This window comes from Parus major, chromosome 1 (genome assembly GCF_001522545.3).
Source record: "Parus major isolate Abel chromosome 1, Parus_major1.1, whole genome shotgun sequence".
In the NCBI taxonomy this organism is placed as follows: Eukaryota; Metazoa; Chordata; class Aves; order Passeriformes; family Paridae; genus Parus; species Parus major.
Window position 1 is genome coordinate 62,604,761 of NC_031768.1, and position 16,978 is coordinate 62,621,738.

The window sequence follows — 16,978 nt, forward strand, 5'->3', positions numbered from 1 at the left end:
TACATTTATACAACTTACAATAATATATCCAAAATAACTGTATATACAAAACATTACCTTTTTTAATGTATGTGCTTTTTTTTTTTTTGAAAATTACAAAGCAACTTTTTGGCAAAGTTCAACCTTAAGAGGTGATAGTTTTGAAGGTTAGATTAAGAAAAATAGAACCTGAGGGAAAGTGACACTTATGTCCATGACAAGCAAGAAGTTCTCAATTTAGTTAAATAAAATGTTTTCATAGTATTTTTCACATTACAAAAATAACAGAAGTGAGAAAAAAAAAGATGATGGATACTTCTCATCATTTTATTGAGCAGCTTCTCATTCTTTCAGGTACAGGAACTTGAGATTAAGAGTGCATGTCAAAAATGAATGCAAGTAAGAACAGCAGTGCCCTGCTGTGGCTCTCTCTTATGTGCATTTTCTTAGCTGCTGTTGATATGGTTGACCTGATTGGATCTGCGATGGATTTCTTCAAGAAAACTCTCAAGCTGTTCTATCAGCATTCGTTTTTTAAACCTGGATTTAAAAGAAAGCATTACAATGGATGCACAGAGCAATACATGAAACATTATTGACAAAACTTTTACTGAACTCTGGGAACTTCAGTTATTACTGCAGATGCAGTGCATGATGAGGCTACACATCTCATACGTATACATATGCTGTCTCAACATTCTGATAAACCACTAGAACTTGATTTGCCATTTGTTGAATATGAAACTACATTTAAGAGAATTTATTATAGCACATTATTATAGCTGCACATCACTCAGGTCTCAGAAATCCAGGCAAAGGAGTCAAGAGTTTGTTGCTTCCAGAAGTACTGAAGTATGGAAATAAAATATACAGTCAAAAGAACTGTAATACCAAAGCTGGCAAACAGCTGTTAAGGATTATTTGCACGCTTTCATGATGCATTCACCAAAGTTAACAAAGTTGGTATTGGTGGAGGAACAGCCATTACACAGTGCAGATTACACACAGATTTCCTGACAAACAGAAATTAAAACTTTGAGAAAGAAATGAAAGGAAAACATAGGCGCCCAAACTCCATATCTCTGGAGTCTCTATTCCATATCAGTTGTATAAATTTGATTAGTAGGCTATTCTGTCACCTCACACCCCTACCTCAGGACATACATCACCTTGCTGTTTCCAACTAACCACTCCCCCTTGCAACATTTCTGTACCTCTGAGAAGCCACTTCTGACCAATGCTTTGGTAGCCATATGTGTGTTCAAAGACAGGCAGCAATGAAAATACTTTGAACTATATTCCAGGTTAAGTCCTGTGATTTCACAAAACCCCAGCAAAAGCCTCCAGTTCCCATCAGACATCCTGGTCCATGCCTTTGGCTCATAGAGGCATGGTACCTGCCCTAATTTTGAGATCCCAAGTCTCCCCACAATCCTTGATGCATCCAAGAGCAACACTCAACCACTGCCAAATTTTATAGAAGTGTCAGCTAAAGATAACTGGAATAAAGAGATTGTGCAAGAGACATGAGTTACAGGTGATCTTAAAAGCTTAATTTTACAGGCACAAAAATTCCAACCCCACAAAGGACTGCCACAAGCTCCAAGAGCAACAGTATGGTTTTGGTGGGCTGTGACAGTGTGGGAGAATGTATAATTTACAACATATAGAACTACTCTGCCAGGCAATATAGCAATCAAGCAAAAGCACAATAAAGCAATTGTTGCTGTAGGAAGAGCATGATGTACATGCCCCACTGAGTTGGCAAGAGAAGGCTAGAGGATCTGTATAAATGTCCAACATCCAGTATATCTTAAACTCTCAGCATAGTTTTCTCCTAAAATTACTTTGTTTTTTAATAATGAAATTTGCTTAATGCCACAGGAAAAGAGATGACTACTACAAAACAGATTAGAGAATAAGAAGCAATTACTCTTTGAGGTTTCTGAAGTAAGCCTCAAATATCTGGTTATCCAGATTCTGGATTACTAGTTCCCAGCTTCTCAAACACTACTGGTTCTAATACATTTCTTTTTTTTTCCCTCTCAGTAAGCATGTAGAAGGCTAAGTATGGACAGTCTAAAGATACTGTAATGAACAGTTTCTACCTGGATGAAAAACACAGGGTTTAAATCCTTATCAAGTCACTCTTCTCCAGAGAAAAGTCACCTCCATTTCCAAAGTCTCAGACAGGACTACACTATCTCTGAATGAAGTATGCTGAAGAGTAGAGACATCTTTATGAGCATACCTGAATATAAAAACTATTTTTAGGACAAGATTTTGAGCTGATTCTGTTTCTGAAAGCCTAATTCCCAGTAACTGGCAGCTCCATTACATTTTCAAATTAGCAGTACACACTCACCTGAACTTTTTAATTGGAATGTTTATTTTAAAGTTACCTTCTCTTTCTATGCCATTTTCCATCTACATTTACAGGGATTTGGCAGTTAAGAGTTGCTAACATCTTTAAGCCAAAATCCAAATGAAAAAGGTAAGCTTTTACAAACAATACCTCAAGAAGCTTATGCAGTTCTGCTCTTTCATAAAGATTTATTTACTTGCAGTGCAAAGCATTGTTTTCAAACAATTGCATGATTGTCCAGCAGTTACACACGGCACAACATGGTACAGTTTTGTAAGAATAATGATTCTGTTACCTACCTTGAAGCTTCTTTAATAACATTCTGTAAAAATATCAGTCGGGTCTGTAAGCTTCCTTGTACATGCTTCAGTAAAAAGAAGATTCTTTCATACTCTTACAGGTCAAGAGAAAAGAAACATCAGTTATTTAAAAGATGCCTACACAGATATCTGTTGTTATATATGAGTAAAATGCAACATTCAATTTTTGAAAACTTCTAAGCTGTATCTCCTATCAACTGGGGCAAGAACATCTTTAATGAGAACTAACATTAAAAAACAACAGAATATTGCAGGTTAGGATATTAATAACACCTATCAAGTTAATTCTAGTATTGATATAAAAAACATGACTTTAATGAACACTGATAGGTACAGCAATGTTTTAATCACTTCTACAGTAAGTTTTTAACAGGGGTTTTAAAACAAATCTTTTCAGCTTTGAATTTAAATTTTGCTTCAGTCTCATGGGCCAGTACACTTCTAAAATAGTGATCTAACATGAACTCTGTTCAACTCTCACGACAATTATCTGAAAGAAATTCAGTATACTTACTCCTTCCTGGTTTTCGGATCTCCTTCATAATTTGTGCTCTTAGCTCTATATTAATCTCTCTGGAACTTCTGCAGTGCACTGTTTTTTTCCCTTTGCTAGGTGAAGATGTTGTCATGCTCTCTTCCGCACTCTGCTCTTTACTACCCGATTCCTCGTGATTCTCCAAAAACCCATCAACATTCAAATTATTCCCTAAATGTTCATGGCCTACATCCTCTGTATGTGCTGTCGGTCGATCCAATGAATTGAATGGTGAAGAGGACAGTGAAAACTCTGAATTCACAGCATTTGGGAAAACATCTGATGAAAGGGAGTCTGTAATGTGATTCTCAATGACATCATCAACTCCAGCTTCATTATTTGTTTCTGATGCTGGAAAAAAAAAAAATTACACTTGCCAGGTTCAAATTCCTTATCAAATGATCCAAGTCAATGAGTCAGATCAGTATTAGACTCTTAAAACTATGCCCCAGCTCAAACAGTCTACTGTACATGCCAGGCATAAGAAAACTTGTGCATTATAGCACTGGGCCCATCACTATCTCCTGGCAATTAAGGACTTCCAAAAAAACCATAGCTATATTCTTTGTATGAAAAAGGAAATTACTGTATGGACTACCAACGAAAGAAAAACCACCTAAGAAGTGATTTTATGATATGGTGTCTTTCCCCCTTTAAATAAAACTAACCAAGTTTACTTTAGTACTAAACTCTGAGTAAGAGCTAGTTATACAGCCCCTTAGCTTCACACCCAGGGAAGTGATTTCACTGCACTAGAGCAAAATCCAAACTAACTTCATGCTGTGATACTTCTAGAGTATCTAAATTTCCTGGCAAAGGGAAAAAACTCTTCTCATCTACACTGTCTCCACTGGACAGAGGAAATACATTGTTTATACTTGGAATTTATAAGAAAGACTTCCCTCTGAAGGACTATATGAACTCTAACATTAACCCCAGATGCACACTCAAGTACATAATTCTCAAGAGGGAGGGATAAAACTGACATTCACAAATCAGCCAGCAGTACTTTTTACACAAAAAAGTTTTTTCAGATACAATAAAAAACAAACTTTAAAGGTTTTGAAGATACACTTACCTTTGTGAACAGCAATGGGTTTAACAAGGTCAGGCTGTGCTTGTGCAATTGGTGTTGGTGGCCCTTTTCCTCCAGTGTGGTTATTGACAACTGGAGGAGTTTGTGGTCGCCCTCTGAGCAGGGGGGACATACAACGTCGCCTTTTCGGAATCCCTTGCATATTTGGTTCTCCGGGTCTTTTATGTTTATTTTGAGGTCCTGATACAAATTCATCTGCTTCGTCTATCATCATTCCCTGTAATTAATTTAACAGGAAGAATTCTTATGCGTCACACCAAAACCACATAAGGTACAATTAACACTCTGGCATAACCATAATATTTGGCATCATAAGAGTTACATACAACATGCCATTGCTTGGAATTCCAAACTGTCAACCAAGACCAGATAAATGTGCTTAAGGCCCTTATCCAACAGTCTGACAAGGTGAGGGAGTGGGGCATCAAGCTTCCTTTTCAGTAATTGCAAAGAGACTCACATTTAATACAAGAGCTCTAACTTACACTGGCAGCTTGGTCAATTTTAAGAGATTTGGATAAAAGGGACAGTCAAGACTCTAAAAGTTGAGACAAGTGTTTCAGTTATATTACAATTTAGAGACATAATACTGGTTTTCCAAAAAACACTGCCCTCCATATGATACTACTGATAGAAGAACATCAGAGACATTTTTTTGTAAACATTTTTTTTTTTACAAGTATTGGAAAGGGTTTCTCCAATAGACTATTCAAAGATCAATGCAGGCAGCAGCACACACACACCAGACCATTTTTGAAAACGCTTTACAGAAAAGTCACCTTTTTGTCCAACTTGAATGGATTGCCAAATGTATGAAGCCTTCGTGGTTGATCAGGATCAAGTTCTCGGAGTGGAGAAGGTATTTGTTTTAGATACTCCTGGTAGTTTCCCATTTGTGCTATAGGTACACTGTGAACTTGATCTATCATAACAGAGGAGTTAATTAATACACAGTAATGCTGCCATTATGACAGTTTAGTCTATATCCATTTGGTATCTCCAGTATTCAGACTTTTATCATATGCATTAACAAAACACCTATAAAAAGCTCACAATTTTTCTTGCCTAACTGGTAATTATGAGACTTTTGACTTCAGGAGACTTGCTCAAAGGAATCAGTACATAACTTGGGGATTTATCATTTTGACAGGAAATAAGTAATATGTGTTGTACACAGATGTTAGTTTTCCAATGTGTCCCAACTTTGCAACAGAGCAGCGGATGGAAAAACAGACTAGGAACAAATTAGAACTAAAAGATTACTGCAAACAAAAGACAAATTAAAGCAAAGTAGTAATGCCATGCTGGACACAGCTTCGACATAACTTCATCCAATTTCAGCCACCTGAAACTTAATTGTCAAGACTAGCATTTTCCTAGAGCAATTGTGACCTTTGACCACTGTAAATCAACCAGTTCTTAAAAAACCCATAGGAGCTGATTTTAAACTTGTTCTAGAGTTTCCAAGCCTTTGATCCAGAAAAAAATACACAAGAAACTGCAGAAAAGAAGTCCTAACGTAAGTTAATCCTCCTCTCTGAAGAACAACTACTCTGACAAAGTGGTAACATAATGTGAAATGTACAGATGTTAATCTGACCTAAGTTGCAGCAGCACTAATGTAGCACAAGCTTTTACTTGCATTGCCCTTCTCACTCTACTTATTTCAACATCTTCAGTTAAATGCCACAAAGCAGTGCCAGAAGACTACAGGGAAAAAAAGGTAAAGAAATAAGCAGACTACTGAACCATTTATTGTTGGCTCAACAGGCAAAACAACCACTGTGCCAGCACCCAGTGAGCTAGCTTAATTTTCCACTTCTCACAATCTGCTTCTACTGAGAGAGACAATGTTCAGAACTGCCCAGTGATTTTATCGGATACATCCATGAGAGTCAGGAAAAACAGTGTATAAAGAATCTTCTGTAAAAGCCCAAGTCCCCTCTCACATAGACTTAAGGATAGACCAGTGAATCAGCAATCTTGTCTGTCCTCACCATTTTTTCCTCCAAGGTAAAGAAAAAGCATCTAGAAAATCCATGCAGTGTAATGGCAGTATCAGACATCCACCGGGTTTTAAAGAACTACATTGTTTGTTACATTGTTTCTTTGCAATGATCATATCCCAGGCAGACAAAATATAAACTGTTATCTAACCTTCATCTTGTCCTTTGAGGAACTTGCGAGTACTCTTCAGTAAATTAGATCTCATTCGTGTTAACTGATCCAAAAGATTTCTTCTGGGTATGTCATAGGCATTTCTAAATGTCTGAGGTTTCAAATCCTATGGTTCCAGTAAATGAAATTGCAATTAATGCCACGTAAGAAATAATATCTAGCATTTCAATGGAAGTATATTGAAAATAACAACATTACACACAGTGGTGCTTACCTTATTCAGCAAAGCTATTTGGAACCCAGCATACTCCTTCATATTGAGGTCTAGAGGTCTATGAGGAATTTCCCCAGTAATCCCCTGTAGCAGATGTTGAAAATCGTTCCTATGTGCCATAGACAGGTTGTGTGATCTGCTTCTGACCTTAATTCCAGTCTCTTGCGCTACCTTTTTGCCTACAGAGCCAATGACTCTATCGGACTCTATTTTGGCCTTAATTTGAAATAAATAAATAAATAAAATTGACAATATGCTCTTAAAAGGATTAGTCAGACTTATTCATTTTAAATTCCTACCTACAAGATTCAACAACGTGCTAACACACTATGACGACCATAACCAGGCTGAATGCTTAAGGAGTGCTTAATACATAACAGCTTAATGCCTACTACAGCTTGAAATATAGCTAACAGTTTTCTGCCTAGGTCTTCTGCATATTTCTCCTCTGCTGCCCATTACAGTATCTAAGCACCAATATGCATGCAATGCTTTTATTTTCATAAAATGCCATAATCTGACTAGTAATTCTCTGCAGATCTATCTGTACTCATACAATGTTCAGCTGTTCCCGTAGAGAACAGTAAAACTCTCACAAGACTGATTCTCCCACAACTGTAGTTGCAATCAGTCACCCAATGATATCAACTTTTTAACACTCAATACAAATAGTCATAACATTAACCAATTGAAATATATGAAAATAAACAATTGGTTGATCAGACAGACCTAGCTCCTAATATTACGTTAGATTTGTACCAAAATTAAACGTGTTCATAAATGCTGGCTTTTTGACAGAACACAGTGAAACAAGCCAAAAGGAATTTAGTAACAACTGTCAATTTTGGTTTTGCAATTTCACATAAATTTGACTATGTATTGAGAATGCTGAGTCTTTACTGGCAGAACCTTTCAGAAGTTACAAAAGCTTTAAGTACAGTTTGCAGTGCATGTCATTACATCTTAGAGGAGCCCAAGATGTCTAGGTTGAGACATCAGTTTACAGAATAGTGAGCAATATGACTATGATTTAACAGGACTTTAAGACATTTGCTTCCTCAAATAATTATTTATATTCATGTTTTAAGACAAAGGTGGTCTGTAAAAACTCACTAGCTAAGTTACCAGTACTTGGCACTACTGTTTCTTGAAGTCGCAAGTTTACTTTTTTTATCTTGAACACAAAGCTTAACATGCACAGTTCAAAAGTGGAGGTAGCAGGGCAGAAATGCTTTAGCTGGTGCAGGAGCCTAGACAAAGATTCAGGCACTATTCTGAACATGATCAGCATTTTCAAATGGTCACTTGTCATTTTTACATCTGTACCATTATTTGATATTGTCAGTTATTTACTGAACGCTTTCCACTTCACATCACAAGCCAAAGAAAGAACACTGATTCTGATGCATCAAGCACAAATCCCCATTTCCTGCAAAAACACTAAAACATCTTTAAAGACAACATGGGGTTTTTTGGATAAAAGTATGTTATTATCTGCACAAGTGAAAATGCTCCTTAAATAGAAGAAATCTCAACTTGTACTTCTGTATCTGTCTCTATATAGTTTAGTTTATAAAACCTGTATTTAAATGTTATATTTTCCTTCAATTCAAAAAAAAACAATTATTTTTTGCTAATTGCTTATGGGAAAGTATTAACTTTATCTTTCTGCTCATTTTTCCTACAAAGCCACTGAACTTCAGTATTTTAAGATTATCCTGCTATTAGAATAAGTTTTTACTGCTCTTTTGCTTCAACATTACCTGCTGACTCAACTTTTTGAGATATGAAATGACACTGTAACTAAGTCCATATTCCACATTGTCAGCTATAAGGTTTGGTGCTCCCATCATTCTCACAGCTTTCTTCAAAGGCTGAAACATGGAATATATTGCATGGTCATATTTAACTTTATGCATACTTCAACTAACTGTACCATTTCAAACAGAACCTGAGGTTCTGAAAGTTTGAAAAGAACAAGACAGACTCAGGACAGTATTTTTTTGTTGTTTTAAAATAGCTCAATTTATACAGAATCAGTTAAAAATATAATTTATATACAAGTCCCAGTTTATTATGAAATTAAGAAAATTTCATAGCATTCAGGTCTCAGGTCTTCCACAGGACTACAGTGAAAACGCTATCATTATGTATGAAGTTTAACTACTCTCAAATTAGTATACATTCTACTTAAAATAGGGATTATACTCATAATATAATAAAATATTATAAAATAAAACAACTATAAACCAGACATTTTAACACAGTCATCTTACCCCAAGATAATAAGGAGGCATTGTCTTCAAATAGCTTTCAAATGACTGACGCCACTTCAACGTAGGCTTTGCCTTATGTACTTTAAACAAGTCATCTAATGGTTATAAAAATGCAAAGCAGCAAAATGAAAGGCATGTCAAGATAGCATTGCATTCTTTTCCATAAAAAAATTCTAGTTAAAGAAACTCTTGAAGAAATGCAAATTCCTCAATGATTAAATTAGAATCTACAAGTCAACATATATATATAACTAAACCAAACACACACAAGATGAATGCTGCAGCCAAAAATAGAACCTGATAAATTACCAAATTGAACTGGTATTGAGACAACAGATTAGGAAAAATGGCTCTTGAAAAAACGAAAGTGAGACCAAAACATATCTGAAAATGATGATTGAGTAAATCATCTTACACACTAAGTCTGAGTCGTGGAGGCCAGACAATTGGAGATAAGTGAAACAAGTCACTGATTCTACCTTTCTCCAGGTGTTATTAATACTGGCATTAACTGCCGTAATCTATTTAAATGACATCAGTGTTTCAATTACCTACCACGTAAGAAAACTTGTATGAAGCGGTATTTACCTAGCAGTGGAAGCAGGACTGGGTAGTTGTAAGGCATCACAAATAAATTCACACAATTCAGCGCTGTACTAGCTTTCAAGTAACCAAAAGGATGACCAAGTTCACTATATTTTGCACTATTGCTCACATACACCTGCAATTAAACACATTACATTAGATTTCCACACCAAGTACTCTGAAATTCTGCATCCCATTTTGACTGTAGAATAAAATATATGAAAAACAGCATTCCATAAACTTCAATTCAGCATGCATTCTACTTGCCTGCCAGCAGGTCTGAGGGGATTTTCTTTCCAGGATAAACTGGGTCAGTGGTGAAGGTTCCAATTCATATTTATCAAAGGGCAGTTTGTCAATGACCATCGGTTCACAGTCAGTACAGGAAAATTTCACCACAGGATGAGACGTGCGAGGTGGCTAAACAAAGTATTCCACTGTTACTAAGGCTGCACAACAATTAAAATGCATTTTTGCTATGACAACTGAAGTAACACAGCTCCTTTGAAAACACACTTAAGGAACCTACTCAATACAGGATTCATTTACTGAGTCCTAAGCAATTTATGATGTTAGCACTGTCTTATTCTGAAGGAATCTTGTTTTCTAAATAAATGCCAGTTGCTTTACATAGTAAGTCTAGAGCAATGTGCAACTAAGATTTCTTGCATTTACCCAAAAGCTGTACAAATGGAAGTCCTAGCGGGGACAGAAAAACCATCATCATTGCTACTCTGGGACATGTCCATTTTCATTCCCTACAAAAGCTGGTGTTGTACTTCTGCATTTGCTGACTTTGACAGGAACTTTCCTTGGCAAATTTAACAGTTACAAAACTCAAGCAGTTACAGAGATCAAGAGCAGCATGAACTCAGAAAAAAAAACTTCAAAAATTCACATTTTAACTAGGCTTGAGAAAAAAGGTTATTTCAGTTCAAGAAACTTAAGTGTTTGGATTTTTTTAATCTTTTTATCAATCACAGGAAAAAAGCCTTTGCATCTCAAGTTTCCACTTGAAATTTCTTTTGCCAAAAGGGAAAGCCAATTTTCAGTGTGATGAAAATTGGAGCTGTACACCCTCCACTGAAGAGAGGAATGTAAGTTCTTATACTCTGAGCCTTCTCCCAGGGCCACTAGAATCTGAGGAAGAGCCCAGCTGGGAAGCCTCCTTCCATTTACTCCATTTACAAAAGCTAACTCACAAATATACAAGATGAAGAAAAACACAAGGTTTCTTGGACCATCTTACCACTTCCCCTTGAAAGCCATTCTTTTATGTCTAAGTTCTAGGCTCTTCATTTTAGGGTAAGCCACCCAAACAAGTTCTCTGTCAAGAGAGCTGGTCTTGCTTTGAGTGTCTCCACCTTGAGGAAGGTGCTTTCTCCAACTGGACACCAAACAGGAGGCCCAACCAAATGGAGGAAGAACAACTCTCTTCAAAGAGTATGATTAATAAATACTTGTGGCAGAGTTTTTGACCAAGCCACCAAAGTTACACTAGAAATAAAAAGTCTGCAAAAGAAATTGACTACTCAGTCTTGAGAAGTCTAATCCACTGCTGGACAGCAGAACTAGTTTTACCTCTGAGCAGCTGAAGCAGCCATTTACATGTTCATCTGCCAACATAATTATCAGCAGACTTTAATATACATTTAAGAAAGTCTTTAGGGTGTCATTATCATTAGCCACAGTAGACTTAAGTTCTTGTGATAGAACTGTTTGAGACAACTCCACTGTAGATCAGGCAACAGTCAGGAAAAGCCAAGTATTTAACTATGAACTCTTAAGCAGACAAGATACGCTGCATACATACACACTGATTACAATATATGTTGTGTTTGAATGCTACTGTTAGAACAGTACTGAAGTACAGGTCTTGAAACACTATCAGCAACTTAGCTCCCCAACACTGCATGAGGAAGGTACAATGCAGAATTCCTATTGATATTGACAAGAATTTAGCTGTACATGACAGTGCTGTATAGTTATGAGAGCTATATACACAACAACAGAAAAAAACTCATCTTTTTGCCATTTGAGTATGTCAACCCTCAGGCTTTTGGAAGATTTAATTCAACAGCTCTTCACTTGGCAAGATCTATTTTATCAGTCTTGATTAAGACCTGGAGTAGCAAACTGCACAGATTCTACACAGCAAATGGAGGCAGATACGCTACTGACAGTGATTACAAGGAATACATAGGATCAGCTTTCCTACAGAACACCTTTTAAATAGCCACTACATAATGACATCTTGTTTCTTTTAAGGACTACAGCAAATTTATTTATATATGCTAACTTGGTTGTAATTCATAAGGACAACTACACCCTTTAATGAACATTGCCACAGATGTAAAAAATATCAAGCCTGTAAATATGACTAAAATTCCATACTCTATGACTCCTCAACAACCTGTATGTCAAAGGACTTACTCTGTTTTCTAACCAAGAAATAAAATTTACAGGAAGTTCAGTGTGTTAGCACATCTGTTTTATATAAAAAAACACAAAAAAATCATGAAATGTAGGTAACTATTATACAACTGCAGGATTTCTACTTGAACTATTTCAAATATAAACAAACACGAAAGTGTATGATACTATATTAGTGATTAGTTCTCAGACAAAAAGGCAGTAGCATACATTCTTTTGTGAAAAAGAACAAATGAATTAATTCTTAATAAATTAGTTCAAAAACCAAGGTTTTCTCAGTTTGGATAAACTGAAGGTGTGGCTAAACTGCACAACAGCGGATGAAACTATATTCACTTGCTAGAATGAAAGTAGAACTATCACAGGGATTCAAATTGTCAAGATCATCCTGTCCTTTATCAATACCTTTTTACAAAGGCAATAGAATTCTACAGGCTTTTACCAAGTGCCACCATTTGATATTTAACAGGGTTCAAACACTTATGTGCATGTAACGGGTCAAAAGTCTGTTACAGGCAGTTTCCTAATGCTTCAAAGTTACTAAAAAGAAAACCCCATGTTATTTGCTCATCAGTAATTTATAGGCTTGCATGTGTCACTCCTTCCACAGGAAGGACGCCTGTCATACTGCTTCCACATTTGCTACAATGTAATACATGTGTCAAGAGCTGAAAAAAAAAATCTGTGACTAGGAAATCCTAGAATATTCCTGCATGCACAAACCCTTTGCTTTATCTTTAGTACATACCAGTGTTGGAGAATTTTGATCTGGCCAAAAGGATTCAGGAACAGGCCAATGACCTATAGGAACCCCAGTTTTAGGGTTTGGTCTGACATAGATAAGTTTGTGACAGCTGTGCCAAGGCTGGGGTCCAAAGGGTCTAGATATCTCCACCTGCCCATCTACAGAAGAAAAAGGCTGTGTGTCAAAAGTGTTAAAACTTAAGACCAGTATTAAATAACTTTTGTAAAGAGTTAAAAACCTATAACCCCAGGGAAGTCCTTCCTGCAGTTAATATTATTTCTAAGAATAGCAGATAGTTGTCAGTAAGCAAGTCTGCAAAAACACAAACCGAGAAACCAAGTAAGCATTGAATGTTTACAAGATGAACACCCCAAAAGGCAATTATCTGGAGCCCTTCATAATAATGTTTCCTTTTCCTCCATTGTCAGTAACAGATAACCTTCAAATCCAAGCATTAAAGAAGTGATACACACGACTAATACTGCTAGACTCTTTACTGCAGCAAAATAAAACTTAAATCTCACAAACTTCTCAGTAACATTCAATGAGGGACCTACCTAAGCCATTTACAATGAGAAATTAATGCCACACAGGTGTATTTGCTATTTTAACTCTTAACATAGACACTTTACTACTCTGAAGAAAAAAGGATAAGCCCAGGTCTTTTGCTATCACGTTATTTACATTTCTAGCTGGTTGAAAACTGCTTAAAACCCATAAATCCCTTTAACTGTGCCTGACATGAACAAACACATTTAAGACTTCCTGAGTGGTTTGACCAAATGCAGAGATGTCTGGCAGCTACAGCCAATATTTTGAGACACTTTACAAGGAGTTTCAGAATTAACACATAGGTCCTTTCTGTAGTTAAGTCTTTCAAATTGCAATAGCTTCCCTTTTGACTTGACAACTACTATAATATTAAGTTCACTAAGCTACATTGACAACAGTCATCCCTGTTATTTGACAGCACAGTGCAAAAAATTTCAAGTACCATCAATTGGTGAGGGATCTGGACCAGCTTTTTCAAAATTTATTACCACTCCACTTTGTACTTTTTGCACCAATGACTCAAGACATTGATTCAGCATTCTTGGAGAGCACACACAATATGATCGACCTAGAACAAAACAGTCAGGGTTAAAACTCTTCAGTGTTTCTGCCCTTATTTTAACTTGGAACATTGAAAACTGTTCAACCACCACACACAGCTGGTTTATGTATCACTGATTTAAAACTTCTCCTGAACACTCCCTCTTTATTTAAGCAGCAAAGCATCCTAGTGAAGCACCGGCAAGTGCCTCATCAGAAATGTTTGTATTTTAGACCCCTAATGACTAATGCCAATTCTTGGTTGCATTCATGGAAAATGGGCTCCCCCTTGTGACAGACATCAACACATAAAATAGGTCCACAAATTTCAGTCAAAGCATGTACCAGTACAGCCTACCTACAGTCAAAAAGCAGTGGAATCAAATCCTTTTAGAATACTTTTCAAAGCCCTTTGTTTCTTCTCTATCACATTCCCTCTGATGCATCAGAAGAATCATCACATTTTTAAAATGTAATAAACTCAGTGCCTGAGTTAGAATATGATTTCTACAATATTATCAATATGAGCTAAAACTGAGACAAGTATCAATCCTGCAGAATTATTATACATTCTGAAAGGCAGTCTGCATGCTCTTGAGGCAGACACATGCAACAATTCACTTCCTTCACTTTGGCTTTTTTAGACTGGAGTATGACAGGAATTTACCAGAACTGTACTGCAGAGCAGATTCAATTATTACAATTTATAATTGCAATATCAAAATATAGTAGAAAAAAGTAAGTTCTCTTACAAAACATTTCCAAAGAATGTATATTCACTCTTCCAAGACATACTACATTTTATTGTCTGTATAGGTTTAATGCTGTATGCGTCTTCAGCTGCATTATAACAGTCTTAAGAGTTTTTACAAGTACTGTAAGAACTTCAAAATCCTTGTTCCATGACACAGAATCACACAATTAATTGAATTAAACTGAATTAATTTACACTTCAGAAAGTAATGACTTGTCAAAGGAAACAAAAGCACTCACCTCCTGTGACTTCACACATAGGTGTGATAGCAGAGTCATCCACAGGTACCCCTGTCATCTGCTCTGATTCTGGTGCTGTAATACCAGGCAAACGAAGAACCAAAGCAAATAACCTCTGATCCCATCGAAAGGGTTCCTTAGTCAACTCACTTCCAGGCAGAGGGGAATTGAGAGGTAAATGGAGCTGGAAAGGAAATAAATCTGTGAATACCCAGCTTATAAAAGAAACAAAAATTCAGGTTACATAGCAATGGCAATTCACTCCATATAAGCACACTTCTCTCTCCACACACAGTACCTCATTAATAAAATGAGACAAGCTTCTAAAGGATAGCACAAGGCATTCAGAAGATCCGAGATGCTCTTTTTGCATCCGGATACTTCACACAGGTAAGTGGGAAAAAGAAAGCTTATCCAAACATTCAACTACAGAAGCCCTGAACAGACAGATTTGCAACAAGTAATTGCAAGTTTCAGAAAATTTCATACATCCCTGGCTGATGATAGCCCTGTCAGCAAAAGCAAAACTCTCATCTCACCTGGAGTACTGCAGCAACGAAAGGGGGAAAAAAAAATCCCCAAAGCAATGACTCAAGTAGCACAAACAGCCCTATTAGCACACCAAATACAAGGGGGTTAAGCCCACATGCTGAATCAAACTCAGTATGTCCTCATTTTCTCTCGTGCAGTGTCCAAAAACATCCCAATTCTCAACCCTCAACTCAATACTAGCAAGAAAGTACTAGTCTGTTCCAAAACTTGATACAAATCCACACAAGCACTCGTTATATATTGCCTTAATTTCTAGCCCATAGTGGTCAGAGAATTTACAGAAAGCTGTTAAAGGTTTGTTTGCTTATTTTTAAGAGTCGGCTCGAAAGCATTAAAACCCGATTTCCAAAACCAGATACCGCAGCTATTTCTATTTACATAATTGCAGCATCTCATACTGGGAAAAATACATGTTTGAAAAGCAACCAATTTATTGATACAATCTTGAAGCTACTAACAAACATGACAAAACTACTCATAAAATGTGGCCAAGAATCAGAATATTTTGCACTTTTCACACACCTGATGATTCCTCCAGAATTCCTCTTTTTGCTTATTCAAGTACAGAGTACATGAAAGACCAGAACTATTTTTTCCAAATGTTTCATGTTTTACAGAAAACTCGTCAAAGGGAGCTCAGCTGGTTTATAACTGCTTGACATGAATGTCTTTCCCATCCATAGAAAGAACCACAAAGACTACCTGACAATGGAAACTCAGTTAAAAGAATGGCCACATTTTTAGTTAACAGCCTGGAATCCTGACTGCAAGAAGACTGAATTGCAAGCACTCCACCATCCTCACTTGGGCCTATTAAGGAATGCCATTCAAGCTTTCCTACTTAGATCTGACTGAAGATATTCATCTCCAAAGAGTACATTTGATCTGCAAAACACACCTATGTAACAGCATTGTTTTCCTTTGAGCAGCATATATACGTATTTTTACTATGTATATTTATACATATATATATAAATATATATAAATATTCTGGATTCTGCACCAACAGTATCCTGAGTTCAGTTTACCTCAAGTTATAATGTATTTCATTGGCTCTGGTTATATGGAGAGAAGCCAAATACTAAAGAGTAGTCAGAAGCTGGCCCTTGTGTTATGCACATATTACTATCAGAAAAGTTTTCAGACTAAGACAAAATGCAAAGCAATTGTCATGAAGTCAAATGTCCTCACCTTCCCTCCTACAATTTAATTCCAGTTACAGTTAACATCCTTTAACATTTATACAGGTGAAGTTATAGATTCAAACCACCTCATTCACAGACATTAGTAACTTGGTCTTGTCACCTTCAGTTGCCTTTTTTAAGCTGGTATTGTATTACCATAGCAACTGCATACATTGCAGAAACTAAGATGAGCCTAGAATTCTACATCTTACATTTCATTTCTTTCCCCACGCATATTTTAAGATGAAGGCATGCACACATTTCCCTCTTTCTCAACAGCCAGTATGAAAGATAAAGGTAGAATGAACTAATTAAGGGAAGGTTATTTACCAGCTGTGGTCTTCAACATGTGACTGTACACAGACAACACGTGTCCTCCCAGCTTAGTACTAGAAACCAGCTGCTTAGTCTCATCACTTCTTTGTAGGAGC

The 16,978-nt window shown here is 36.5% G+C and overlaps 1 protein-coding gene across 7 annotated transcripts in view; it reads right to left on the bottom strand.

Annotated features, from left to right (window-relative positions):
• Positions 1–75: 75 nt before the first annotated feature.
• INTS6 (integrator complex subunit 6) overlaps positions 76–16,978 on the bottom strand; it is a 37,677-nt gene continuing 20,774 nt past the window's right edge. For 3 of the 7 annotated variants that reach the window (XM_015628034.3, XM_015628041.3, XM_019006730.1), the window contains 15 exons: positions 14,812–14,995; positions 13,721–13,846; positions 12,730–12,884; positions 9,816–9,968; positions 9,552–9,684; positions 8,964–9,058; positions 8,451–8,561; positions 6,688–6,903; positions 6,453–6,579; positions 5,075–5,217; positions 4,278–4,512; positions 3,179–3,550; positions 2,644–2,737; positions 2,088–2,230; positions 435–519 (listed from right to left, as the gene is read on the bottom strand). In XM_015628034.3, the coding sequence (XP_015483520.1) occupies positions 2,119–2,230; positions 2,644–2,737; positions 3,179–3,550; positions 4,278–4,512; positions 5,075–5,217; positions 6,453–6,579; positions 6,688–6,903; positions 8,451–8,561; positions 8,964–9,058; positions 9,552–9,684; positions 9,816–9,968; positions 12,730–12,884; positions 13,721–13,846; positions 14,812–14,995 (2,256 nt within the window). In that variant the 3' untranslated portion in view covers positions 435–519; positions 2,088–2,118. Of the gene's footprint in view, positions 520–2,087; positions 2,231–2,643; positions 2,738–3,178; positions 3,551–4,277; positions 4,513–5,074; positions 5,218–6,452; positions 6,580–6,687; positions 6,904–8,450; positions 8,562–8,963; positions 9,059–9,551; positions 9,685–9,815; positions 9,969–12,729; positions 12,885–13,720; positions 13,847–14,811; positions 14,996–16,978 lie in introns of those variants that run through there. The other 4 variants (XM_015628057.3, XM_015628063.2, XM_015628062.3 and 1 more) reach the window with 4 other exon arrangements.